The sequence below is a fragment of the Mus musculus genome, chromosome 13, assembly GCF_000001635.26.
Source record: "Mus musculus strain C57BL/6J chromosome 13, GRCm38.p6 C57BL/6J".
In the NCBI taxonomy this organism is placed as follows: Eukaryota; Metazoa; Chordata; class Mammalia; order Rodentia; family Muridae; genus Mus; species Mus musculus.
This window is the reverse complement of record NC_000079.6, coordinates 18,213,540-18,240,411: the sequence shown is the minus strand read 5'-3', so window position 1 is coordinate 18,240,411 and position 26,872 is coordinate 18,213,540. Positions and strand designations below refer to the sequence as shown.

General features: G+C 40.4%; 1 protein-coding gene across 1 annotated transcript in view; it reads left to right on the top strand.

Annotated features, from left to right (window-relative positions):
• Positions 1-26,872, top strand: part of Pou6f2 (POU domain, class 6, transcription factor 2) — a gene marked incomplete at its 5' end in the record, with an annotated part of 257,085 nt that overhangs the window by 141,633 nt on the left and 88,580 nt on the right. Inside the window, 1 exon segment of the mRNA NM_175006.2 lies at positions 546-943. Within this exon segment, the coding sequence (NP_778171.2) occupies positions 546-943 (398 nt within the window).

Below are 26,872 nucleotides of genomic sequence, written 5' to 3'. Positions count from 1 at the left end.
GTACTCGCTTTAAAGCAGAACACAGTTAAACCAGGATGTCTGAGCAAATGGGTGGAGGTCTGAAGTAACAAGTGAAAGTGATGCCACTAATGGTTCTGACGGAGGATGGAAAGAAGATTGCTAACAATTTACTGTTCTGTTCGTAACTCCAGTCAAGCATTTACCAAAAGAATTAAACGGGTTGAACTTTGGAAATCTAAATCAAATCTTGAAAGCATGAGTATATTTTGCAGATGGAAAAGAAGAGAAAGCAGGAGAAAGTACTTAAAACCCGTCTCCATCTTTGGTACATCTCTTTAATGCAGAGCTTTTAAGCGATGCTCAGAGCTTTGAGAATATCTGCTGTGTTACACGCTGATCCGAAGCTGTAAACCTTTTCACAAGAAATGATTTTGTTTCTCCCAGAGTCCCACAGTCCTCTGCCATGCCAAGGAGCTTCAAGGAGAGAGGGCAACACGCTGTAAGGTGGACCTTTGTCAGTGTGCACAGGACACATGGTAACTGCTGTTTGTCTCACACCATCCTTCCTTCCTGTCTTCCTGCAGCTACCTCATCCCTGAACTCCCAGCTGCAACAGCTCCAGCAACTCCAGCTGCAACAGCAACAACAGCAGCAGCAGCAACAACAGCAACAACAACAGCAGCAACAACAACCACCTCCTCCACCAACCAGCCAGCACCCACAGCCAGCCTCACAGGCACCCCCACAGTCCCAGCCCACACCGCCTCACCAGCCACCACCTGCCTCACAGCAGTTGCCGGCTCCCCCAGCTCAGCTGCAGCAGGCTACTCAGCCTCAACAGCATCAACCTCACTCCCACCCCCAGAACCAGACCCAGAACCAGCCATCTCCAACCCAGCAGAGCTCAAGCCCCCCTCAGAAACCCAGCCCATCTCCCGGACATAGCCTTCCGTCACCGCTCACACCGCCTAACCCTCTACAGGTATGCTTTCCATCCGCCCCCAGAGTGTGGACTTTCCCAGGGTGTTGTACAGTCCCCACAGGCAGAAGGCCAGCAAGACATAGCATCCCATTCTGCAGTGTCCAATTCAAATTGATCTCCTAGACTTAGAGAAGAGGAAGTAAATGGCAGGCAGCTGGGGATGCATGTGAACGAAACAAATAGAAGCCCATTGATGCTGCCCTCCGAAGGATAAATGTTATGTCTTTCTCTCGGTGAGAGGACAGCACTGTAAGTGCACTTGTAGCCTGTAATAACTCCATTTTATGATACTTTTTGAAGGCAGCAAAGATAGCATCCAATTAAAATTATTACTAGCACAGTTTTGTAGCCCCATGGAGAACTGCATCTACTGTCCAAGAGGCTTGGTGGTTATTTCTCTATATTATGAATACAACAGTGTCTTACCTTCAGTACTTTCTGCTCTTTTGTTTTTATTTTTCTAAAAAACTCTCTGGGGTCAGGAAGGCAAAGAAATTTAGCCCCAGTCTTGTTTCCCAGATTCCATCCATTATGCCACAGATTAACAAATATTCTAAACTCATGCCAGAGCCTCAAAATATGCATCTTAATACAAGATAAAGCAGCTATATATTTACTTTATTACTGTGAGACTGAAGAAATAAAAATAGGTACTTTAGGCTAATAAGGAAAGCTTATCTTTAGTCTACGTTCATTGAGAGGAATGAAGAGAAACATTCAGAGATATATAACTTTAACTTCCTAATGGCATCCTTTAGAACAGATTAGCTTCAAAGAGAATGACTGTGGTGCCAGCACAGAAGGTACAGAGCGTCTTGTTTTTTGAATCACATGGGACACTTTTCTCAGTGAGACTAAAAATGGAGAGTATCCCTAGGCACAATGCCAACCAACTAAGCAGTTAATGCACTCGCTTGGAATGCTGGGTGATTAGCCCACCCAGCTTCCTCACACGTGAGCCCTGATTCAGGCTCCCCAACACAAGGGTGACACTAGTGATGGCATTTGTGGCTACTAAACAGGAAAAGACATGAGATCAAACAGATGATCACATAGATAAAAGGCAGGTAGGTTAGGAACCTACTCTACATCATATCCATTGCTATGTCTCTCTGAACTTGCTTTCTAAAAGTGATCCAATGTTTTTATGTACCAACATTTGATTCCTGGACAAGTGGTTAAAGGTAACTTTCACCCCAAGAACATGCCTAAGACAGAGCTAAAATATATATATAGATGCATATATATATATATATATATATATATATATATATATATATGTATATATATATATATATATATCTTACAAGGACAAGACAACCTAACAATTTTGATATGATAATAAAATGAACACAAGCTAAAAACTGTCTTTCTCAGACACCTGACATCTGGTGGGAGAGTAAATCTAAGCAAACGCACTGTTCAAGCAGCCCTAGCATCGTCAGTATCTAAAATACTCTGTCATTCCAGATTGGGGGAGTGATGCTTTCTAAGAAGAGATAACGTAGATGTGCCTATATACCAAGTGAATCAGTGACTTTTTTATACTCTATAAGCACACAGTGTCTGAGAGAGTCAACTTGTTTTACTTTGACTCACAGTTTTGGAGAGTTGAAATCCATCATAGCAGGGAGGGCATCGGAGAGTAGGTTGGTTTCTAACAACAGTGTGAGGCAGAGCCTCTTCACAATAGTGAAACAAGAAACCAAAACCAAAGCAGGAACGAGAGATTGACCTTAGAAGGCCTATCCTAAGGGACAGATTTCTGCCAGACAGGCAGAACGTCCTGTATGTTCTACATCCTCCTCCGACAGTCCCACCAACCAGGGAGTAAGCTTCAAACAGAACCTGCAGGAGATGCTTCAGATCCAAATCATGACAATATGTGGTTAAAAATTCCTACACTGCCCTCACCAAGACACCAGAATAGGTTAAATTACCAAAAATAAATTCACCCTGCCTTGATAGACAGTATGACTTGCATCTACCCACGCTGTTGATTATAATCTGGAGTTGTTGCCCAGTTAGTGAAGGCTAGCTTGGAACTATGCAGACATCAGTCTTCACTGAACATTGACAACATCAAACGACTTCTGAGCTCCTCCCAGAAACTACCAAAGAATCCCAAGCTGCTTGGTCTCATTGTTTTCAGCAAAGGAATGCTCAAAGCCCCACTTTGTTTCTTTATAGCCCTAATAAAATATTCTAATTTTTCAGCGTTGGGAGTTTGCTTCTAAACTTAATATATTTGTGGTATTTATGTAGAAAGTAGAGATAACATTAATACTCAGGGACCTGAATGGGTGACCACCAAAGGTGTGCCTTGTTCAAAGTTTAAAAACATTTTTGAATGGATGCAAAATTAAACTCGAATAAGTCTCTGTCAACAAGCAGAAAGCAGAAAGCACTCTTGTAGGCAGGGCCATGTAAAGGAAAGGAACAATTTTATGGTCTCAACTTTTTCTCCCCAACACTCAGCTGCAGGGCTTTTGAGCTTGTGGAACATGGAAGGTTTGAACTTTTTAAAAAGAAACCCATTTAAAAGCACTGCACAGACATTTAATTCTCGGAGGTAATGATCTTTATGAGGCAGAATGAAGTGTTTTGTCGGAAAATTATTCAGGGAATAAAGATCAACTAAATGCGTATGTGAGAACTTAAAGTTCATTTTTATGATTCTCCACTTTCATGTGGGCTTTATATTTTTACATCATTCAGAGACCGCATTTTAGAACTGCAACATGGATTCTTAGGAAAAGCTACCACATTGGAATCCTTTTTGTTTAATATTTGGCTCAAAAAAAAAAACTTAGAAGGATAAGAATGCTGTATAAAAGATGTCTTAAGAAAAAGTCTAAAATGAAAGCAGGCTGTGATGATATATTTGGGTGACGTCATTTCTCAAAGATGAAGAAAAACATGAGCAGTGCTGGCAGATAGCAGCACCTAGACAAAACATCTCCAAATAGCTCCTGTCAGGTGTTTCTGTAAAATTGCAGCATAATTTTATGCCATGTTTCTACTCAATTCCATGAAATGGATTGCATTTACAAAACCAGATTGTTGTTTCAAGGCAGAGAAGACTCTGAAGTGTTACCCCTTTAGAGCAGCTTGGGTAAGAGAGGAATTTTGTTCACTTGGGCCAGAGAAGGGTGAGTCTTGTGTGGATAGCAAAAGCTGAACCCTGCTGAGCTGTGTTTAGATTCTCCACTGATACCCAAAACCTGCCCACTCACAACTTCCTTCGGTCCCTGGAGGCTGAGGAGAGAAGTTCTAAACAGAAGAAGAAAGTACTCGAATCCCCAGGAGCCAGGCAGTCAAGGCACACAGGCAGGCGCAGGTGAATGTACAAAATGAGTTTCTGTAAAGGGTGCATGGGACAGAAAAGCGCATCAGGGAGCTGAAGCATCCTCGGGGTCAAGGATGGACTTTCAGTCCCTGCATCTTCATTTGCAGTAACCCACCTGCAACAGAATAAGCAAGAATCTGAAACAATAAGTAGATGTAACCTTTTAGATTGGGAGGACTTAAAGTAATTGTTCCTGATAGAAAAACAAACAAACAACAAACAAACAAACTCAAATTTTTAGTTCAATGTTAGTCTAATCTGGCAGAGATCCTGTGATCGTATGAATGGTGAGGTTCTTCCTTTCCGGCTCTTTGAGACTGCGTTTCCTGGGAGTGCTCATCAGAATTTTACATGCGCTAGAAGCATCACAGGCACGTTGCCCACGTCCTAATGAGCCCCTCCTAAAGGGTCCCATAGCACCTGGCTGGAGCTCATAGATTGTACCAGGAAGTGAATAGCTTCTTCCTTATCCCAGCCCCACCTCCAACTTGCTCCTGGCTTTTGACAAGCTACTGCAACTCTCTGGGTGCCAGTTTCTCTCACCTGGCATTTCTAAGAACGTTTCCCAGTCCTGTGCATGTATGTTCCAAATGTTGGTAGAAGTCTGGGATTTTACTGGCTGCTGAAAACCTTATTTTCAGATTTTGAGTATTCTTCAAGGTCAGGTGAATTTCTTCCCACTCAGCTGGATAGTAGAGTGGAAGGAGAGTGGAAAGCAAACGTAAGTGGGGTAATGATAGCAGAAGAAGGTTTTATCTTAGCCAGAGAGCCCAAATTAAAGTCAAGTTTTCATCTGCAGAGAGTCGCTGCTGTAAGCTCTCATCCCGGATTGTCTCGCCACACCTGTGCATTAGAGAAGCTTAAGGAACCAAACGCTGCATTTAACCTTGGCCTTCTGAATGCCATCTTGCTTGGCAGGAAGCAGGATAATCTTCGCCTTTTCTTGTTTTATCAAACACACATTTTAATAAGCAACAGAGGAACTGAGAAAGGGGGAGGACAGAGAGATGAAGGGAAGGAGAGTGAGAATGAGAGAGGGAGAGAGACAGAGAGAGAGAGAGAGAGAGAGACAGAGAGAGAGAGAGACAGAGAGAGAGGCAACAATAGGAATAGGAGCAGGAAACTATGTGTGCTTGTAAACAGAATGAGGGGCCTGGCAGGTGCTTGGAAGATGGAGTAGGATGTGTTTTCACCTGGGAGCATTTGTTGCTCTATAGGCCTAGCAGCAGCTCAGAAATGAAACTGAATCAGAACCTCTTTTGCACTGGGGCAAGGCCTTGTGACCTTCTCAACCATAGTTTCCCGTTGACACACTCGGTACTGTATCCGATGTCGATATGCAATAGGAAAGTGGTGTGATACCCCTTTCTGAAACATGAAGTCCAAATCTTAAGAAGTAGTAACTTCCATTATTTTTAAAGCAAATTTTCTCCAACCATGAGTCCTTCTCCTCACCGTAAAAAGGGCCTGGAGTTTTTGAAGCCACACTCCCTCTCCCTACAACAATTGCTCCGTTTAGCACAAGGCTCCTGGCTGTAGGATTTTTTCCATTCACAAAATTTAATCCCTTGGAGGCCCTTTCAGTTTCTTTTGAGGTTTAGCTTAGAAATCAGTAGCGCTGTGCGGTGTCAGTGGCCCACACTGCATGCCTATGCATAGTTTCCTTTGGACATTACCAGTCCTGATAGAACAGAGACGTCTCTGCATTCACACAGGGCCAAGTCACTTGCAGAAGTAAAACTAAGCTACAACTATGTGTTTCTTATTTCAGATGCAGAACTTAAAAGCACCTTCCCCAAAACACAGTAATTGAAAAAAAGATAATATTCTAATACAGTGTTTTGAAAATTCAAATGGCAAAAAGCCATCATCAATAAAATTTCAGGTTTTAAGCTCTAAGGCCAGGTTGAATTATACTCAATTGTCAAACACAAGGAATACTGACACACTGGCCTAAACCCAAGACTTTCCCGGCTTCTCTTTTCATGGTTAAAATGTTGCACTAAGTTGCTCTGTGTCTTGACCCTCAGTGCAGTACATATGCCCAGTGCTTCCTCATACGCTTCTCCTGCACCTCTTGCACTCAGGTGAGTCAATGATGTAGCTAGCAAAGCATCCTCCCTGGCCAACAGCATCCCATCTGTTGTAAGTGTTGGTATGTCTTATACATCCTACTTTCTAGATGAACTGGAAAATACACCAAGTTTTGCACAGCAGGAAAACAAGAGCATGATGGCTAATAATTAGAGAAGGATAGAGGCTTGAAAATCTATATTCCTTATTACAAATGACTAATAAACCCATCTTTTGTAATTGAAGTATTATGACAATCAGATAACTCTTTTGGATGACTGGTTTATGATTTTCTGAAATCAAGTAAAGTTGGTAAAAAATGATAGTATTGTCACCATGCAGACAATATGCTCTCACAGCCATCCAGCCATGAGGACATCTGGAAAACAGGAGCTGGCAAGGACTGGGAAATATTTCCTCTTGTCTAAAGAGCCAAAGAAAACTTGATTATCATGGATGAGAAATCCAGACAAATTCAGAGATTTACTGTGAAGATTAGGTATCACACACTAATAGAGATGTTTTGTATGCTATAAATGTGTTGAATGGGGCTTCATTAGCCTAAAGTTGTAAGAGAGTAAGGCTTTATTTCTGCCCACCCCACCTTCCAGGAGACTGAGCACTTTATTCACGATTCACCCATTCAGCAAGAGACCTGGTGGGAAATGGGAATCCCTTTACCCATCTGTATTAAGCACTGAATAAGATAAGCAAAATATATTTACCCATATACTCTGCAAAGGACAATTTTTCCTTTTATGAAAGAAAGAAAATCTCCTTTAACAAAACCCTCAGTTCAACATTACTGACATTTCAAAGAATTTATTACAAGCATTTGATATCCAGGAGGAACAACGAAGTTTATATTGCTTTGAGAGTGGCAGGAGAAGAAATTAGTTTACCAAGGATATACTTATACACTGCAGTGATTCTTTGTCATTGTTTAGATTTACCATTCCAGCGTATTGCTCTGTCGATTAGTCAGATTGTGTGGAAGGAGGCAGCATGTCTTCACCACCGACTATGGAACCTCACATCAAATAGTGATAGATGGAAAGATGCTCAAGGTGGGGGGGGGCATTATTGCAGCATTTGAGCATGCTGAGTTCTAAGTTGTCACATAAAGCAGATCCATTGTGATCGTGTCATTGGAGTAGATCCATGAGCGCAGCACAGAGCCTGGCACTCCACGTACCTCCTAGTCCCAGCACAGTCTCCTAGGCAGTAGCTGGAGAACCAATCCTAAAATATGACACAGAACGCTATGGGAACCCTTTTAACTTTACGTTCATAAATGTATCATTCGGCCAACACTTTGCTCTGAACAAGCAATACTTAGCATTTATGTGAACTCAATATAATATTCCAGTACTTTAACACTGTGTTATTCTTTATGTCTTAGCCTCATTTCCCACAACTTTGAAGTAAATTTTCCATGGGCTTTTAAATGGACTCCCAAATCATAGACTCAAAAGTGAATATTCTCTAGGTTGTAAAAAATAAAGTACTTTTATCAGTCTCTGCAAACATTTGGTAAGCACAAGTGCTGTACATTACAACCCCACAAAGGAGCTGCAGATCAGACTAGGTGGGATTTTAGAGAGAAAGTGTCTTTTAGAAGCAGACATTGCTACATCAAATGCGGACACTGATGAACACTTGCAGCAAGATGGCACATCTTCCAGAGCCTCAGTTTCCTCTATAATTGGTGGAGTGGGGAGGGGATTAAACAACATGGCTTGTATGAGAGCAACTAATATGATTCCACAGACTAGAGCTAGGGCTTGGTGGAGATTTTCCTTCATTGACTGTAACTGTTTTCATCTAAGGAAGAATATGAGACAAACATGCTTTTGAACAAAAGCAAATAATTAACTTTGGGCTATAACTATTCATGCATGCACAGTAATTATACCTGCGCTTTGTCTGGGGAAACTGAGTCAGAAAGGTAGAGATACTCTTTGAAGAGGACCTTTAACAAGGGCTGTTGAGAATCTCCAAAGGATGTAAGCTAGACAGCAAGCATATGCATGCAATGAATCCTAATGTTGATTAACCGTCTAATGTTAAAGACTTAAACCCACAGAATCTCATTTTACAGTCGATACGCTTAAGAACCCAAATAAGTTAACATACGATGTTAATCCTGAGGTTCACCGGAGAAAAAGAAATTCCACCATTTCGGATCAAATATGAAGCAAGATTTACTAAATATGAAATACTGACCAAGAGATGAACTTTGGTCAGGACCAATCCCTGGAATGTCCCAGCTGAGTGGGCCAGAGACCTGTGTTGCTTTTCTAGACAAAAACTTACAGGCTACCATACTTTTCCGCGAAGTTTAATTTGCCAAAGACTACAGCTCCCAGCCTTCTGTGAAGTTACCTGGTCCTTGGGCAGAGTAGGGTTTACAGGTTAATTTTGGGTATTACACTAGTTTACCAATGTAGTTTCTATCATGTGTGCAAAGGGGGGAAACTTTTTTCATTATTACACTTATTTGCTTACTTCATGTATGTGTGTGCTCTGTGTGCTTGCAAGTGTGCACGTGCATGTGTGTCTGTGTGCTTGTGTTCAACTCACATATGGAAACTAGAGGACAATTTTAAGGAGTTGGTTCTTTCCTTCAGTCATGTGGGTCCTGGAGATTGCACTCAGATTGTCATGTCCAGCGGCAAATGCCTTCACTGGCTGAGCCATCTTACCAGCCCGAAGAATCTTCATAATGTCAGTTCTGCTAGTGTTAGGATCTTGGGCAAGCTACCAAATCCCTTTGGGACTTACGTGCTGTGCATTTCATGAAAAGTTTATATGGGATAATGTTTTAAACATTTCCAGACCCACATTCTATTCATGAAATAAATAACATGGTTTGATGACAAGAAAAAAATACACATTTATACCATAATTCATAAAATATATGCAATATTTAGGAAATACTTTTTATATTGGACTAATATTTATAACATGTAGAAATTTACAATGCATACTTTTATATTCATTAGTTTATTTATTTACGCCCTCATGTTCCAATGCCCTAGCCATATTAAATAAAATTTCTGTATTATCTTACAGAATTGACTTTATTCTCACATTTTCTACACAACCCAAAAGAAACTAAAATTATCTCTAGATGCAAAAACCTTGAGTCTCAGAAACGCTGAAGCAGCTTCCTAAGCCTACGTATTGGCTGATTCTGTGCTCCAGAGCAGGTCTGATTGCAATTGCCATCATTCATAGTTTTCTGCCTCTGCAATGTCTATTTTGGTTATAAGCTAACTGTGTATCTTCGTAGTCTTCCTTTTCCTTCATCCTCCACTGTTAAGACCTAAATGTTGGGCCTATAAGTACAAAAGCAAGGCCAAAGAGGATGGGAATACCATCTTCAGAGTATCTGTGACCTCACACAGCAAAGGCCAAGTTGCCTCTGAGTGTCTGTATAGTGAAAAAGACAATTCTCCTACCCTTGGCCACTCAGTGGGCTCCCTGTGAGGTCATGGAAGAATGCATCATGGAGGGAGTATTTGCCATTTGTCTGCTACTGGCTCTGTTGGGTCTCAGAACTAGTGTCTATGTCTGAAAGCCCAGTTGGGTTCCAATCAATGCAACATTCCTAGTCCAGCACATTTTGTCTGAACTACAGTTTGACAGTGATTTTCCCACAACCACTTAGCTTTCTATAACAAGAGATGTTTAACTGTCATAAAAAAAGAAGTAAAGTTAGGAATCCCTTCGTTTTCTCAGTTGGACTCTTCTCTCCAGACTTGAGCCTCTGTCCTTGCATTGTCAGATAACAGTACAGGGCACTCAGAGCTTTGAAACTGAATAAAAGATTTTAAGAGTTTCAGATTAGAGAGTGTTGGAAAAGAAACCCCTCGTGCTTCTCCCAGGAAAGCTCTCCAGGCCATGACCTGTAAGGCTTACGAAGTTAAATCTTTTTAATTAGGGGAAAATATCTTTGTATTCCTGCCTGTGGTCAAAAAAAGGTGACACTCCTTGCAAACTGCCACATGCAGTACTGTACATCCAAAAGGACTTGTCAACCTAGGGCTAAAAACCAAGTGACCCTAGGAACCAACCTGAAGAGGCAGGAAGTCAATGAAAGCAGAGACCAGAGACAGCATTTTTGAGTTGCTAACATTGTTAAGAATTACATGGAACCCATTTGAAATGTCTTCAAAGCACACTAAACACATCATTCTTCCACCAGCCTCCTTCCCTGAGTTTCTTCTTACCAGAAAGGAAGACTAGGATCAAATATGTAGGACCTTGTAAGCCTGTCTACTACCATCCTATCAACTTGTCTAACTTAGGCTACATGGACCCATAATCCTATATTTTGTCCCCAGTTCTTTTTATTATTTTAAAAAGGAAATAGCAAATCTCACTGGCCAGTTTTCAGCTGTACATCAGGAGCAGGGAGGTTTTGAATACAGCTATGTAAGAGCCACCTAGAGCAGTGGTTCTCAACCTGTCCATCAAGACCTTGGGGGTTGCATAGCAGATATCCTTCATGTCAGATATTTACATTACAATTTATAACAGTCACAAAATTATAATTATGGTATAGGAATGACATAATTTTATGGTTAGGTGTCACCACAACATAAGGAACTGTATAAAAGGGTCACAGCACTTGAAAGGTTGAGAACCAATGACCTAAAGGTTCTAAATGAAGCTGGGCATCAACAGCTCTTAAATTCTCAAGAAGTTTCCAACATGGGGAGAAGATAAACAACCACCTATGGTCTTAATAACAGACACCAAATTATCCAGTTCTAAGAGAGTGACCAAAAATGCTTTCTGTCAAAATGTTGGCTACAGGGGTTGTCCCTTACTACTTTTCAGATAGAAAGATCTTGATTTCCATAAAGAATGAACCAGTATTGGTCCAATGTCTACCTACCCAGATGCACACTGTACCTGAGAATCTCTGGTTTATTATCTACTCAAGCCTGTCCCAAACTCTGCATGGCTAATAGCCCTGTATCTTTAGGGGGAAAGAATCCTAGTGATTTATATATGACCCTAAAATATTATAAAGAAAATAGATAATCCTTTTGCACTACTGAGCACACTCTCAAAAGAACTAAGAATATTAGGTACCCATCTGCTGCTAAATGCTGTCCCTTTCTAGCTAAGGGATTCTTAAACTTTTCAGCTTGATGTTCTCTATTGGCCTGAGGAAGTTTTATATAATCCTAGGTATATATAAAACATTTACTGATAATAAATCATTAAGAAATTTCTTTTTAAACAAATTTGATATGCATATGATTTGACAACTTATAAAGAACAAAATAAAATCTTGGTACTAATGACAGATGTGCATGATCACTTGTTTGTTTGTTTGTTGTTTGAGATGGGGTTTCTCTGTGTATCCCTGGCTGTCCAAGGACTCTCTCTGTAGACTAGGCTGGCCTTGAATGCAAAGATCTATCTGCCTCTGCCTCTCAAGGGCTGGGATTAAAGTGTGTGCCTGATCAAACTAAAAGCAAAATCCAGCAGAAGTAAATATTGTCTGACATCCATAAGGACCCCCATATTTGAATGTTTGGTCCCTAGTTGGTGGAACTTCTTGGAAAGGATTAAGAGGTATAAGGTTGTTAAAGGAGGTATGTTACTGGTGTGGGCTTTGATGTTGGAAAAGCCCATGTGCTTTCTCTCTGCCTTGGACTTGTGGATCAAGATGTGAACTCTTGGTTGCTGCTCCAGATCCTTGGCTGCCTACCTGCTGCCATGCTCCCCACTCTGATGGTCATGAACTCTAGACCACTGGAACCATGATCTCCAGTACTTCACTGTTAAATAGATCTTGGTCACAAAGGCTAGAAATTGGCTGTGATTAATAAAAGATCATTGTAATTGAGGTGAAAATACCCATGCTTCATTGGGGTCAGTAATGGAGTGTTTCCTCGGGGTCAGCACAGCTGCCACTCAGGCTGGAAGCTGAATTTATTTTTTTGTAAGTCCCTGGAAAGATACTGACTTTGAAGGCATGGAAGGATAATAGGAACAGCCAAGGCTCTATGACAGTGCTGAAGTCCCTTCAGAGAGGCCCTGAGAGGTCACTGGTAAAAGTGAAGCTCCAGCTGCCATGGAAACTGCAGGATATTAGAGACATCAAACTGTGGGATAGCCATCAAGGATAGTGGCAGGTGTGAAGTGGAACCTGTCCAGGCCTACAAGACAAGCTGTGTGTGCTGTAGCTGGCAAGGCTAGAGAAGCAAGACCACCCAAGCCTTTTGGAACTCAGAAGCTAAACTGAGACCAGGATGTCAGACAATATTTACTTCTGCTGGATTTTGCTTTTAGTTTGCCCCTATTGTTTTTATTCCCTTGGCCTTCCCTTTCAAAATAAGAAGTATGTAACTTGTTTTTTAATTGTAAAGGAGCCCACAAATAAGAGACTGGATATTTTAAAGAGACACTGATCCTTTAAGTGACTGAAATTTTAAACTCTCTAAAACTTTAAAATTCTATTGTAGTGTTTACTCTCGTATTAGCATGACATATTGGGAACAAAAGAGAAAGAAAAGGTTATGCTTTTAAAATGATCAAGTTGACAGGGGTAGACTTAGGATAGCTAATCTTAGTTGTCACCTTGACACACCTGGGATAAAGGAGCCTTAATTGAATTTTTTTCTGCATTAGATTGTCCAATGGGCATATCTGTAGAGCATTTTCCTGATTAACAATTGTGTTTAAGTGCCACTAGGAACAGTAACAAGCCTGGGTGGGTGGTCCTAGACTGTGTAAGAAAGTTGGCTGAGCAGAAGTAGGAGACCAGTATGCTACATTCCTCTGTGGTTTCTGCTTCAAGCTCCTGCCTTGTATTCTACCTTACTTCCATCAATGATGGATTGGCACCTTGAAGTATAAGATGGAATAAACCTTTTCCTCCTTTGTCAGTGTAGTTTGTTACTGCAACAAAGAAAGCTAACTAGGACAATATTTTTATAAAATTATAACAATTTAAATTTCTCTCTCTCTCTCTCTCTCTCTCGTGTGTGTGTGTGTGTGTGTGTGTGTATGTGTGTGTGTGTGTGTGTGTTGAGAGGGTGTTGTATTTGTGGTATAACACATTGTGTATACGGATCCATACCTTCATATGTGGAGGTCAAAGGAAGATGTTAGATATCTTCCTCTACCCTTCTCTATCATCTATTGATCTCTACCCTATTCCCTCGAAATAGGGTTTTTCACTGAACCAGAAGCTATCAGTTTCTTCTATATTGTATTGCCAACAATATCAGTCATTGTAGTGTTTCCCTGACTCAGGCCTATGATCTATCTAGGTATAGGTTCTTGACCACATTGCCAGTCTCAAGAATGTGTTTTATTTCCTGGAGTGGGATCTCAATCTAAGCAAAGAGTGATTATCCCCATGACATTGATACCCTTATTGCACCAGTGGGCATATCTTGCCAGGCAGGCCATTGTTGTACTTCACAGGGTATACAACTGGGTGAGATTGATGGTAACTTTTTTTCCCTAGGACCATCTAGGTTTGTTTCTCCATGTTCCATGACTCAAGTATGCTGTGTCCTTAGCAATAGTCTTGCTCTCAAGTTCTGGAGGGTAAATAATAGCATTGATTATAGATAATAGTCTATAATATTTGGGTGGTATGGAACCCCATTAGCCAACAAATCAAAAAGAAGTAAGCCATTTAGGATATTATGGTTTGTATTTGGTATTGTGCTTTCTCCTATTATAGCATAACTCCATTTAAAATCTTTTTCTGTGTGCATATATATGTGATGCATATGTATATTTTATGGAGCTTCTACATCTGTGAGTCTCCAAGGCTTTTTCAAAGGATATTTCATGTTATTTAGACCTTCCTTCCCATAGTCTCTCTTCGACCCTTTCTTCCCAATTCCTATCCCATTTGATCCTTCCTCCATAACTGTAAAGGGCTTTCTATGCCCACTCCATCTGTGAATAAAGACACAGAGACCTATTTATTATAAATGCTTAAGACCTTCGGTTACTCTTGTTCCCATCTAGCTCTTATAATATAATTAACCCACTTATTTTTATATAAGTTCTGCCATATGGTTTATTAGTTACTTCTTCAGTCCCAGCCTGCTTCTTTCTACAGTCTGGCTGGCTATCTGCCTTACCCTTGACTCTTCTTTCCCAGAGTTCCATTTCTCCCCACAAGTTCCACCTATCTTCTCCTGCTTCTTCGCTATAGGCCATTAGCTTTATATCAAAACCAATCAGAAGGTGAGAGAGTGGGTATTTACAAAGCACCCAGGCTGGAGACGATCCAATAAAAATAACAAGAAAAAAGTCTGCACTCAACTCTGCCAAGCACAAATCAGCATTTAAATAATATAAAAACAATAATATTACCCAACATTCCTCTTCTATTTCTCCCATCCCACCTTTATAACACTATATTCTCTTTCCCCTTCCTGGGAGACCCCTCCCTTCCCCCTAGCGAGGTATCTAGCCTCTGTAGTTGTTCCAAATGAAATGTGTATATGCAAAGCTCAGAAGCCACTTCCCCCTGTGAGAGATAATCTGCAATGTTTGTTTTTCTCAGTCTGGGCTACTTGACTTAGGATAATTGTTTTCAGTTCCACCCATTTGCCCCCAGATTTCAGAACCTCATATTTTTAACAGCTAAAGAACATTCCACTTTGTAAATATATCACGTTGACATCATTCATCAGTGCGTAAATATCTAAGCTGTTTTCATTTCCTGGCTATAAAGAATGTGGCTGAGCATTATCTGCGTCACAGCATAGAGTCCATTGGATGTATACTACAGAATGTTACATCTGGATCTTGTGGTAGATGTGTTTTCAGCTTTTGGGTGAAAGTCCACACATACTGGCCTACAGGATACACCAGTTTGAACTCCCACAAGCAGTGAATAAGTGTTCTGTCTCCCTTTACATCCTTGTGGTTATATGTTGTAATTTGGTTTTTGTTTGTTTGTTTGCTTTGTTGTTGTTGTTGTTGTTTTTGTTTTTTTAGTTATCTTGGCCATTCTGGTTTGGGTAAAATGAAACCTCAAAGTAGTTGCAATTTTCATTGACCTGATGGCTAACGATGTTGAACACTTTTTTTTCCCCTCAGACATTTGTGTTCCATCTTTTGAGAACTGTTTAGTTCCATGCTCCATTTTTAAATTGGCTCATTTGTTTTCTTAATGTTTAACTTTGTTTTATTTCTTTGTATATTCTAGATGCTAACTCTCTGTCACATATACAGCTGGTAAAGTTTTTGAGTTTTTTGTTTGTTTGTTTGTTTGTTTTCATTCTGTAGTGGGCCTCTTTACTTGAGTGATGGTGTCCTTTGCTGAACTAGAGCTTTTCAGTTTGACCCAGCCCCCTTCATCAGTTGTTGAACTCAGTGGATAGATGGGCTATCAGGGTCTTGCTCAAGAAGTCTCATCCTCTATAAGTTAAAGCATATCTCTTATGTTCTCTTGTTCTCTTCTCTCGGTATCTAGTCTTATGAGATTCTTGATAACTTTGGAGTTGAGTTTTGTGCAAGGTGAAGAATATCAATGGAGTCTCATTGTTCTACGTCCACTTCGACAAGCATCATCTGCTGAAGATGCTGTCTTTTCTCCAGAATGCATTTTTGTCTTTCCGTTAAAAAAAAAAAAAGTTTGTGGACTAAAGTCTGCATCCTCAATTCTCTTCAATTGATCAGCATGTCTGTTTCTATGTCTGTACCATGCTGTTACTACTAAAGCTCTGTCATGTTCCTTAATGTCATGGTGATAACTCCCGTTCTTTTATTGTTCAGGGTTGCTGTAGTTATCCTGGTCTTCTTGTGTTTATATATAAAGTTTAAGATCATTTTTTCAATTTCTGTAAAGAATTATGTTGGCACTTTGATAGAGACTACATTGAATCTGTAGATTGTTTTATTAGGATGGTTATTTTATAGTACCAATCCTACCAGTCCATGAACATGGAAAGATTGGCACCTCCTGGTACTTTTTTTCAATTTCTTTCTTCAATGACTTAAAGCATGTATGATGTAACTCAACTCTTTCACTTTCTTAGATTTATTCTAAAGTATTTTTGAAGATATTGTGAATGGTATTATTTCTCTTATTTCTAGGTAGGTTTACCATTTGCATGTAAGGAGGCTACTGATTTTTGTGTCCAAATTTTGCATCTTGTTGACAGTATATCAGCTATAGTTTTCTGGTAGAGTCTTTAGAAATGTCTGAAGTCATATCATCTGCAAATAAGGACACTACTTTGATTTCTTCCTTTCCTATTTGTATCCTCTTTATTCCCTTCACTTGTCTTGTTGCCCTAGCTAAGACTTCATGAACTACATCAAACAATAGTGGAGAAGTGGACATTCTTTGTCTTATCCCTGATGTGAGTATAAAGGATTTAAATTATTCTCCTTTTAGAATGATGTTGGCTGTGATTTTCTTGTAAATTCCTCAAATGTTTTGAGGTATGTTTACTGTATCCCCAGTTTCCCCATGACTAGTAAGACCAAAACTATCAAAATAAAATGAAACAAACACACACACACAAAATAAAATGAAACAAACACACACACATCCCACACACATACATACATACATACATACATACATACATACATACATACAACAGATTTGTTTTATGTTGGCCAACTACTTCTGAGCATCAGGCCTACAGAGGAGAGTGTTTGAAACACCCAGTGGCACTTCATTAGGGGAAAAAAATCCCCTTTGTCAACAGGTATTAATTATAAATAGCTACTTGGTTTGGGTATACTTTATGTCCATTTCCCTTTTTCAATGCTGGGATTTTGTCTTGTTTGTACCTATGCAGGTCTTATGCCTGCTTCCACAGCCTCTCTGAGTGCAAATGTACAACAGTCCTGTTGGGTTTGGAAGACAGTTTCCTCAGATTCATCTACCATCTCTAGCTCTTACAATCTTTTATATTCTTTCACATAGATCCCCAAGCTTTGGACAAGGATCAAGGAAAAAGATACCACATTTAGGGCCAAGTGCTCCAAAGTCTCTTACTCTGCACACTGTCCAGTTGTGTATCTCTGTGTTACTCCCCATCAAGTGCAAGAAGAAGCATCTCTGATGAGGGCTCAGCTATGTAATATAAAATCTTTCCATAAACTTGAACACTAATCAGTAGTGGTGAGGCTTCTAGTTGCCTTGATTTTTCCATGGTCAATGACATAAATGCTGTCTTCGGCAAAAGGTTCTTGCCAAACATACGCTTGTGGGGGATAACCAATAGTCTGGTCAAAAGACTATAATGCCTAGGAGGATTCTATGGGATCCCTTTGGCCAACAACTCAGCAAGACATAACCCATTCCTGGTACTGAAGGGTTTTACTTGCTGTCATGTCTACTTGGAACATTTTATCCCCCATTATATGGTGACTCATTTTAAATCCCTTTCACAAATATATATATATATATATATATATATATATATATATATATATATATAGAGAGAGAGAGAGAGAGAGAGAGAGATAGATATAGATATAGATATAGATATAGATATAGATATAGATATAGATATAGATATATACATACATACATATACATAATGAAGCTTTTACAGTAGTAGTTTTCCATGTGGTTTTTCGAAAAGCTTTCAGTGTTGGTTGTTCCTCCCCACATTCCCTCCTTGACCCTGTTCCCCCATTTCTTTCCCTATGCAATTCTCCTATTCCAGTTTCCCTTTTATCTATTTATAACACTACATTCTATTTTCCCTTCTTTGGTAGATCTCCCTGCTAGTGGTCCCTTACTACACACTCTGTGCTTATGCATATTGTAGCATACATATTGAAATCTTAACAGCAACATCCACATATAAAACATTCAACACTTGCCTTTTGGGTCAGGGTTACCTCACTCAGAATGTCATTTGTTTTATCGATCTGTAATTGTGTAGGATGGACATCTTAACAATATTAAGCCTATGGGTCCATGTTCATGTCAGGTCTTTATAACTTATGATGTCTTGTTTTAGTTTCTTCAATGTCTAGTGGTTAGAATGGTGTATGGAAGCCACCCCACGATCACTGTGTGAGGCTTAATGTGTGGTTTTTAGCTTTATTGGTGCTTCCTTTATGAACTTGCATGTGGTTGTGTTTGGTGAATAAATGTTTTGAATTGCAAAATCCACTTGGCATATTTTGCTTTAATGAATATATAGTATCTTTCCCTATCTCTTCTGATATGTTTTGGGTGGAAGTCTATTTTTTGAGATATCAAAATCTAGCTAAGCCCACATGCTTCTCAGAACCATCATTAGTGATCTTTTGGACAGTAGTAAGGGTCGTTCTGCCATTTCTCTGTTAAATTCTTATATGGAAAGAATCTGCAGTGCCAGCAAGAAACAGATCATCACCCTTTCTTGCATCAGCAAAGGAGTCAAGACAGTGGAGTTTCTGATAGCAAACATATGATATGATTCTTTGCTTTGGTAGAAATGCCCTGCTGAAAGCAACCATTTCTTATACCTTGTCTTCAAGACCTGATATTCTTTCGCTTCATCTAAATCTTTGGTGAGACTTTATGCTGAGCTTTTTGTTTGAATACATGAGTTTTTCATTCTAAGTTTTATTTTAGTTTGGCTCCCTCCCCAGCCCCAAGATTCTATCTCTTTATTAAATTCTATTTTAATATTTTGAATTTATATTATTTAATTCAACTGTGTTTTCATGGTCTTCATTTATGCATTTATTCATATCCTCTTTAAACAAGTTTATAATTGCTATTTTGAAGTTCTCGTATATCAGCTAAATTTCTTTTCTCAGAGTATATTAGGTTCAGGGTCCTAGTTTCTGGAGTATACATTTATTGTTCTGGTTCATGTTTTTGTGGATTAGGGATGGGATCTTGGCATAGGGAGTTAGGTAATTTCCAGTATTTTCTTGGTATGGATATTTGATCTTGCCTTTGGATGGTGGTCAGTTAGATTTTTGTTTGCTTTTCTGTTACTTCAACTTGTCAAGTTGTGGGGCAGCTCTGGAATTCTGAGTGTGATTCTCTACAGTTCCATGCTGGTGAGGTAGGTAAGGTGCTTATAAGCAGGCATCCGTTGGGGGACTGGCTCTGAGGGTCTCTAACTAGGGCTCTGTATTGGGATCCAAGTGAGCCTCTGGTCTAGGCACGGGTAGGGTGGCTGATTTAGGTCTCACATCAGCTTGGTCCTTGTGGTAAGTGTTGAGGATCCTCAACCCTCATTTTGACTAAGGAAGCTCTGCTAAGAGGACACTCCGATCCTTCTAGCTCCTTTCCTCAGGTGGGAAGTTCTGTGTGAAGCCCTTAAGCAATTTGTACAGTGGAATCTGTCATCAAAACCTCATCTGCTCACTGCCTCACAAACTTCTTTTGTTTTTGTTTTATTTTTGGAATTCTCACCTTTAGAAAGAGACCTCACTAGAAACACAGCATTTCTTTCCTTACAGATGAGGGCAGTGGTAAACAGCTCTGTTGGAAAGAGCATTTTCATTTTCCTACTTGGCTGGTCTCCTCAGTTTGAATCTTTCTCCTGATTTAAAAGTTGACATTATCACTGCTCAAACATCAGTTCCTCTGAAGTTGGAGAGGAGGACCAGTCGCTGCATCCTGTTCTTTCTTTACTAAGTACAGTGGCGTTCTGAAGTTATTTCTACTGGGTTGAAATACAAGTACAGAGAGACTAAAGTGGTCTGTGTCCAGTAATTAAATTAGATCTAAGATAGACAACAGGATCCCAATGAGGAGGCATCAGGTCACATACCGAGTTTTAGACCTGAGTCGCCGCGTGATGTCACGACCACACTCATCTACATTTAGACCGTCTTTCACGTACCAGTGAGAGAGCACTATATGCCTCATTGAAAGTCAGAGTCTTCTCTTACACCATTGTATCAACACTTGGGAGAAGCAAAAATCAAGATACATGAAAACCAGTAAGAAACTATCCTCGAAGCCCCAGAGGCCGGGTGCAGCCAGATTGCCATCCTCTGCACTGAATTTCTAGTCATACATCAGTTGTTAGGAACCATGCTTAAAGCACTGGGTGGGAGGAAGTGCTGGCTGCAGTATGACGTACAAATTGAGCTTCTGCTCCCCAGACAGTGGACATTTTCATTATAGCTATTCCTGTCAGAATAGGGAATTCATCTCATAGTAACCATCATGGTAGCCAACATGCCAAAACGATGGTTTTTGTTTACATCCAGTGGAGTAAAGTCTTCAAAAATGCCGGCCCTTTTTGAAGTTCTGGGCCTGTTTTTTGGTTTTGGGGTTTTTTTTTGTTGTTGGTTTGGTTTGGTTTGGTTTGGTTTTTTGTTTGTTTCCTGCAAGGAGGCACAGAAATCCAATAATCTAGAGAAATTCTTGACACCTACTCAATGTCAGCGTCCACCAGGTCAGATATTAACACTCTCATTTTCTCGGAACAGAAACCTAACAGAACTTGTACAAATAACAGCGTTGGGATGCATAGATGAATGCCTTTGATGGCCTAACCTAAAAGAAAAAGGAAAAGAAAAAGAATAGATGGAATAAACACTTAAAATTGTCCAGCCCAAATCCAACATACGCATGTACATTCAAGGGTTAGACTATAAATGTACAAATGTGTGGGTGTGTGTATTGTCCAGTTGTGTGTAAATATGAGTATTCAATAATTGAGTGTATATATTCGCATGCGTATATTTATTTAGAATCATTTTTTGAAACATCAGCTCGGGGACTGCAACCCCTTAAGGTGCCATCCTCGGTACTGGAAATCAGTGGAGGGCAGGTAAGCAAGGGGTAAGAATGACATTGTCTGCTTTATTTTTTCTCCCCTTTCTGCCTGGATGTCTTGAGAGAATGACTAAGCAGTGCTGGAGATTACGAATTTGCTTAAGTGTAAATGGTTGATTGCGAGCAAGAGGCCGGCCCTCCCTGAAGGTGATTGACTGGGCCTGCAGGTCTTCACACTTGATGCCTGGATTTGACTCGGAAAGTCTGCCAAGTCTTTTACTGGGAAATTTATCTTAATTAGATCTGAAAGACCCGCCACAGCAGAATAGTCACACCGATTAAAATGAAAAACAGGAGAAATTACTGATCAAATTAATCATAATGTCGGGTTACAGCTGTAGGTCTGATGTAATTTGCCACTCCAGTGAGTTACATCGGCCCGGGCCCTGGAAAGGAAGCTGGCTTTACGCTGATCCGTAACACCCGCGCGCTCCAGGCGGCCAGCAGGAGGCTGCTTCATTCATTTTCCTGGCTTACTCTGACCTCCCTGCTGCAACTAGAAACAAATCAGGCACCAAACAGTCAGGGTGGGGAAAGCGAGGGCGGGTATGCAAGAAACATTTCCTACCCACCCCCGCCCGGGCCAGGGAGCTGTGTCCAAATGGTGAGCGGCCCCAGGCCCGCTGAGCAGGTGCTTTGCAGTTCTCCACTTAACCTCTTTTTAGTGTATCTGGGACTGCGATGCAGAATGGGAATCAAAGGGTCAGAGGCCCAAACCTCTGGATCTAAGCAAAGGGTGGGGTCGGTGGGAGAGGAGTACTTTAAGAAAACCCTTTTTCTTGTTTGACAACTGGGACACATGGATTGAAATAATCTTAGATGTCATGACAGGAATGAGAACCTTAGGCAGTTGAGTCTGATTTCTTCGATGTGGATGTGGTGCTGAGATTCTGATTTTACAATAAATACTCCTTGATACTGTGTCAGAGGTGAGGTGAAAATACACACACACTCACACACACACACACACACACACACACACACACACACACACCTACCTTTCAGAGTGATCAAATGTTCAAAATATTTTTGCTGCCTCTATGGCCTAAAGCTCACTTCAGATTAATAGTTTATACACCTTCTAAGTATGAAGGCTAGGTAATCCAGTAAACACTTAGGACCTTAGTCCTGACATCGAGGACCAAGTCTAAGGACAAAAGGAAGGAGCTGACAGCAGCAGGTAACACAGATCTCCTCCGGTACCGTTGCATGCAGTCTTCCGGAAGGAGCAAACTCCCCCACAGAAGGCCAAGTCCGAGCGAGCACCGAGTCTGAGAAAAGGGGCCACCTAGCTCCCTGTGTGCTAGAACTTTTCTCAGAACCTCCATCTGCTCTATCGGTGGGAAGTGCCATCATCTACCCTAGAACAGAACTTCCTGCTTCTGTTTTCTCCGTAAAGAGTTCTTCATTCCCATCATCTCTCTCTGTCTTGGGCCACTCTTTGCTCCCTAAGAGGAATACTAGCAGAGCTAATATCTAACAAAGAGAAATGTAATTTTTTTTCCTCATGATTTTGAAGGCTGGTAAAACAAGATCAAGGTGGCTTATCCTGCTGTGTCATAAGGCAGTTGAAGGTTCACACGAGCAGGAGAGAAAGCCTGAAAGATAGTCAAACTCACTTTATAATAACAGAGCTCTCTTCCCTTACAGAGCCCACTTCTCAACTCCTGCTTTGGGTGTTAAGTTTTTAAAACGTGAACTTCAAGAGCCCATCCAAACCACAGCAACGTTCATGATCAAAACCCTCCCGTTGGCCATCTTAGTCAGGACTCTGGTGCTGTCCTGCTGTCTCTCCCCAGTCCTCCCATTACATCCACCCCACTGTCTTTGGTAGTGCCTTGCCCATCACCTGGAATTCTTACTACTTCAGTGGCCCACCCAGCTTCCAGAAGATGCCCTATACTCTAAACTCGTATAGAACGTAATTTTTACTTTTTTCCATCATGTTTACAGACACACTTGTTATCTTACTTGAATTATAATCTTAAAAATAGCCACAGCATTTCATACCTCGGCTATCCCAGGATTATCAATAACTGTTATTCATGATAAAATCTCACTTAACAGCTATTCGTTTCCCTCCCACATATGAAAGTGTCTATTGTCAGGCATCTTGAAATTATTTACAAAATTACTTTATGAGATGATGTTTATTTATTATGATACTTACTTAGAACAATGTTTAGCACAGAGCAAACACTTTAATAGCCTGCGTCTCATTAGGATGAATTATGGTATTGGTCACCTCATGATCTCTATACTGTCTCTACAATGGGACTTGGAAGGGAAGACACAGGCCTGATATAGAGAGATAGTTTAAAACCGGCTTCCTTCATTTGGAAGGGAACATAGAGCAAAGTAAGGACCATCATTTTCTAATTTTCCTATTACCTTTCCCCCACCATCTAACTGCGAGGGTGAAATACTAAGGGCTTGAGGGAAGGTCAGGGATGTGGTGGCAACTCTGGAGAACCCAAAGCTGTGGTTTTGAAGGCAGCACATGGTAGAAAGAGGGGAACAAGGTGGTGTGGTACTGAAAACAGGAAGATATTTAAAAGACTGCAGCATGAATAGTTAGAACTTTAGCTCTGTCCCAAGCCCAAATAGATCAACAGCAATTTCTCCAACAGCTTTATTAGTAAGAAAAAGAATGGGAGACCCTCATGACTTGAAGGCACAGCTATGTCATCTTTGGGGAGATTCTTTCCTGACTCCCAGAGGATCAGGAGAACGTCTGCATCCTACATGATGAGATTGGCCTCACTGAGCTACCAGAGCTTGATGTGGGTGTTCACATGCAGGCACTCACCACTTCCTGCTGCTCACTGTCACCCTTCAGGAAACGGTCAGATTGATGTGACAGAGAAACTTTGTCTGACTGAAGAGGGCAGGACGGTTTATGCATATCTGGGATCCCCCAAACAAGAAGACCATGCGTTTGCTCCATGGTCACACGTGTGAAGACAATAAAGAATGGCTTGGAATTTGAGAAACAGCTTTGTCTAAAATCAGAAATTAAAGCTAGAAGAGGAGGTTAGAGGAAGAAAAGCCAAGGAAGGGAAAGGCCATAGAAGCATAAAGAGAGTGTTCTTCTGCACATGGGAGAAGGTGAGACATCCACAAAACTCACCACAGGGGTTCTGTGGAGGGAACATCTGCAGAAAGATAGACATGCTGCTAAGTTCAGACAAACTGATTGAAGGATGTGGTCCCACTGTAAGTTTCACTGCATGTGCTTGAAGAGATTATAAAAAGAAAAATAGCCCATCTCAGACACATCATTATAAACATTTTCAAGGAAAAAGAAAAATAGGTAAAACACTAAAAACTAGAAATCACAGTAGCATCTGTTTTCAAAAGTAACACTTGAAGCTTCAAGGTCACATTAACTCTAGGGTGTGACTTTTTCTGGGGTTTTGTATACTGCACAGCTATTCAGCAAAATGGAAAATATGCTAAAGGCGTGGATGTCAGGTCTCTGAACATTTATCTCCCCTCTGTCTCTCTTGCATCCTTCATCAAATCTAGTAGAGGAAGTGTCCCAAACAAGCAATAGAGTAAATCAAGAGAGTAGAAGATTGGAGGTAACATAGGAGCTGGCCAGAAGTGCTGCTGAGCTGGTTACACAGCTGGCCAGAAGACAGCCAGCCCATCGCAGAGCAGTGTGGGGGAGAAGAAAAGACTGCAGAGGGCTCAAGCTTCCAGAACATCTGTGTGACTAACTTTATATAGAATGCTGTACTCACAGACATCTTACCAGCCCTCCCTTTGATGAGTTTGGGGAAACTATGGAGAGAAACAAGCAAACAAACAGACTGAATAATCAAGTACACCAAAAATGAAAATACTAATTTTGTAAGAATGGAAATCTACATTAAAAGGTTCAGCAATAAACAGTACTTTTCTTGATCACAAAAAGAACTGCTGATTAAATCAGCAATTGTTGGAAGGAAGTGGGAGAATGAGATTGTTCAACTGCCTGTCCATCCCTGGTGGTCTAGTGGTTAGGATTCGGCGCTCTCTCAACTGCCTGTCCAATGAGAGGTCAGTAGTGTCCAAAATTGGGAGAATTTCACGAGTATTATTTAGAATAGTGGAGGTACCAAAAAAGAAATATCTAAAAAAATAAAATAAAATTGGAGAGAAAATAGGGGCAAAGAGGTAGAAGGTGATATTTGCATATATGCAAGAGTGGATTACATGTGTTAACTCTTTGGATTTATATACGCCAGGCCTTGGTTATACTCCAGTTCCTGCAGCCTAAATACTTTCAGATATCTAGCTAGGCTTAAATTTTGTCTGATCAGGTGGTACCATCTCACTACCATGTATTTCAAACATACACATGGCTCCTCTCTCTTTGGATTACTTGGTGCTGCCTAACATGTCACATGTACCACACACTTAATAGATTAAGAGCTTTGTCATCTTTTTCTTACAACTAGAATGTATATTTCATAATCACAGTGAACGTGTCTTCTTGACTGATATATGACAACCATTATAAGAGTGTGGACAACAGGAACTTGGGCCTGCAGTGACCACCCTAGGACACAGAGGCTCCTAAGTCTATATGAGAGTGGGTGTGCTGTCAGAGAGCCCTCTACCCACAGAGAAAATCAATGGGCACTTCATGGTTCTTTTGGAGTGGAATGGTGTTGATTGGGCCAGATGAGCTTTCTGGTCCAGTTGGCTCTGAAAATCAGTAGGTAACCCCATCAAACAAAAGGAAATAGAATTAAATTTCTGTAAAAAAAAAAATCAGATAAGACAGGAAGATGCATTTATCACTGGAAGAACTGAATTTTAAAGCAAGAATGGAAAAAAGTAAGATGTCTTCTTGGCAGAAGCTTAAACCCTACAGTGCACATACGTTGTAAGGCACCTGGCAGTCTAACTCGGCTCTGTGTCCTTTGTGCTAACACATAACCTAGAACACACATTTAACATGGCATATACTCAGTGTGCAAGTATGTGTGTGTGTGTGTGTGTGTGTGTGTGTAATATATACATGTGTGTAATATTTATATACACATGTATGTATAACATATATACATATGTGTGTATGTGTGTATATAATATATATATATGTGCGCATATGTGTATGTATATATGTTTGTGTATATATACATATATGTTTGTATGTATATGTATATATTTATACATATATATTCACCTTATGAGGCGATACTCATAAGGAAGTGCTCTTTTTCTGCGTTTGATGTGAGGAGAGAAGGACACTAAAACAGTGTTAGTATCCAGTGTGCTGGACAACATGGAGAAGACTTTCAGCAGCCTTGCTGTTTGTTTTGAAAAGGGAAGTTTATTATAGAAACATTTTTATTATAAAAGTTTACTGTTTTCATTTCTCTACTAGTATAAATAAACTTCTCATTAAAAATATTGTATAAAGCATGTTCGTATCCCTAACTTCTAGAACAGGGAAATTGGTACATATACAGGCTTTAACTGATTCAATGGTCACATTCACAGACTAGAGATACAAGCAGAAATGGAGGAATAAACTCTGCTTTTATCTCCCCAACACCTAGGGCTTCCTGGGAGTTGGGGGAGGGGAGGCGTCAAATGTACTGATGAGCAGCTTCCCAAAGTTAATTTTTCTCAAAATACAATAACGAAATTTGCTTCAACACTTGACAAGGCCCATCCATACTAAAAAGAGGCAGTTGCTTAATCCTAAAATTAAAGGTTATTGCATGCAAGAGAAAATAATTACGTGCTCAAA